The 2,511-nt window shown below is 54.6% G+C and overlaps 1 protein-coding gene across 1 annotated transcript; it reads right to left on the bottom strand.

Annotated features, from left to right (window-relative positions):
• Positions 1–1,049: 1,049 nt before the first annotated feature.
• Positions 1,050–1,940, bottom strand: GLOTRDRAFT_134534 (uncharacterized protein; the record flags this gene model as incomplete). The annotated part of the gene is made up of 1 exon (XM_007873501.1): positions 1,050–1,940. One exon carries the CDS (start codon positions 1,938–1,940, stop codon positions 1,050–1,052), a length of 891 nt encoding a protein of 296 aa, XP_007871692.1.
• Positions 1,941–2,511: the final 571 nt, after the last annotated feature.

Here is a 2,511-nt window from a genome sequence, read left to right as displayed (position 1 = left end):
GGACTTGTGATTGGTCCTTGAGCATAGGCTGAGTCAACATGACTCATCTCTATAAATAGAAGGGAATAGCATGAGTCATATTGACATAGAATGAGTCATATCCGCATAGCATGAGTCATATGTAAGGGAGTGAGTCATAAAGGCATGGAATGAGTCGTATGGACATAGAATGAGTCATGTCAAGGGAAAACAGTGGAATGTCTCGGATCCTCCTAGAATATTCTGCGCCCTGAATATTCTCACAGTCCTCCTGCTTTGATGCTGCGCCGAAACTGTTCTCCTTGCATCAGCAAGTGCTTTGCATGATTGAAGTCAATGTCGTATATGTCTTCATTGTCGATTCCCAGCCAGTTATTGAAGATACTGTCCACCAAACCTTCCATTACCGATCTGTATATTCCAAATGTAGTGGCTTGAAGCTGGTACTTGTGGTACAGTTCAGGCCTGGAAGGGATACGTTCAGCGCGCAGCGACAGCTTAGTTTGGCATTCGAACGATCTCCTAGTCTGACACCGCCATATGGCCATCGTGCGGGTGAGGATTAGCATATCCCAGCTAACCATGGTAGACTATGTCAGTGGTGCCCATGGTGCATTCCCCGAGGTTTGCGCCTAGGGCAGTCAAGGACTTCAACTTCTCAGTACGGCACGTCCAGGCCTAAATAGGCCGCCATTTGTGCCCGATAGCGGGCGCGGGGACCCATTGGCTTTCCTGTCCCGGAAACCGGTCAGTATATTTGGGCCTAGGGTTAGGGGTGCAGTAGCGTGAAGTCCCCAGCTTCGTGCTACTTCGTGGCTATGCACCACTTTGCGGCTTCACGCCACCTCGGGTTGGCTGCGAAGTCGTAGTGGATTCACCATTACTTAGTTGAAGGTGCTTGGGCTCACTCGACACGGCATCTATATTCGAGTCGCATTTGCATAACATCATGCTACAGGCTTATACTAGAGGACAGAGTTTTGCGAGAGAAAAGGAAGGGTGGGCATTGCGCCCATGGGCAACTGCCCTTTTGTTAACATATGAGGGTTATTTGCCGGACCAGCAGGCTATTAGAGTCCACGACCACGCCCACGCGTAGAGCCACGGCCTCGACCACCAAATCCCCCCCGGTTGCTGGAGTTGACACGGGGCTCGAGCGTGATACTTGCACTGTTCCAAGATGGTCCCTTCCAGTTTGTGATGGTGGGGAAGAGGCATAACCCTTTCGGGTGGGCAACACTGTGGCACAGCGCGCAGGAGTAGAAGTCCACCGCCGCCCCACAGCCGTAGAGGCTAGAGGGGTACTTGAGTTTGAAGAGGTATTCGCGGAGCGTGAACCAAGTTGTGGGCTGGAAGACGGGCGTCTCGGCACAGATCTGATATTGATGGAAGGGGGTGCCGCCGCGGAAGTGGAGGTCAAGGCGGATAACGCGAAGGGAACGGACGAAAGTCTCTGTCACCGTGATGAGGTTGCCTTCATCGGTACCCAGGTCGTCGCTGATGATGGCGGCGATCTGCCAGCAGGCAGGTTCGGACAGCCATGTGTTAGTAACAATGGTCTTGACAGCCTCTGGGTCCGTAGTTGTGAATCCCCCGAGGATGAAGAGCATGAGGGGGAAGGGGACATCGTCGGACATGGGCCAGGCAACAAGCGTGATCTTCTCATGTGCCCACACCCGTTGCTTCAGGATCAGTTCGAGGTACTCTGTAGGGACATTGAAAACGAGAAGGGATGTCGGGTGCGCAGAGGTGAGGTCACTGGCGATGGGCATTGCGACCCCGACATGGTCTACCACAGGGTTATTTGCTCCACCCATAATCTCGCCGATCACGGCCTTGAGGGTTGCTGCTACCTGCTGCATCTCAGCCTCTATCGCCGCCTTCGCACTGTCAAAATTGAAGACCGTGGCCATGAACTTGTTTTGCTGGAGTGACCAAGTCTCAAGTTGGGCGTCGTCCATGTTCTCGTAGTTTGCGGCATTGCTGAATTGATAGATATCCGGGAAGCCTCCCACGGGCGGGGGAGTGAAGGACGCGAGCACAGCAGGTGCGGTGGGTGCCAGGGGCCTGATGGTGGTATGGGTGCCCGCCGCCGCCAAGTTTGCTTTAATCCGAGCCGCGATACGCTGGGCACGCTCGGTGTCCGTGAGGCCTGTACCGACCGCGACTACTGGTGCGTTCACCGGTGTCGCCGCAGACTGGGGCACAGCGACCGGTGATAAGCCTCAGGATCGTCTGACCCCCGAAAACGCGGATTCAGCACATCATACAAGTGCCCCGGAGCTTATTCGACACAGCGCTCGCACGCCTCTAGGCTTCTATGGGCTCTAAAAGACTTTTTCTATTTAGCTCCGGACTTCCCAACATCCTCGAGGCGTACTCGGACCCCTTTCAGCGATTTATCTCCGCGCACCGAAGCTCCGGAGTTACTTAACCAATGCGACTTCTAGCTGCGTTAGATCCGGGACCCGCGGACACTTCTATCGAGGGGCGTCTTCCTCATGCCCACCCTCCAGCACTCACTCCCCCTCG

Source organism: Gloeophyllum trabeum (assembly GCF_000344685.1).
Source record: "Gloeophyllum trabeum ATCC 11539 unplaced genomic scaffold GLOTRscaffold_00264, whole genome shotgun sequence".
NCBI lineage: Eukaryota > Fungi > Basidiomycota > Agaricomycetes > Gloeophyllales > Gloeophyllaceae > Gloeophyllum > Gloeophyllum trabeum.
The sequence above is the reverse complement of the archived record's forward strand: the minus strand, read 5'-3'. Positions and strand labels throughout refer to the sequence as shown.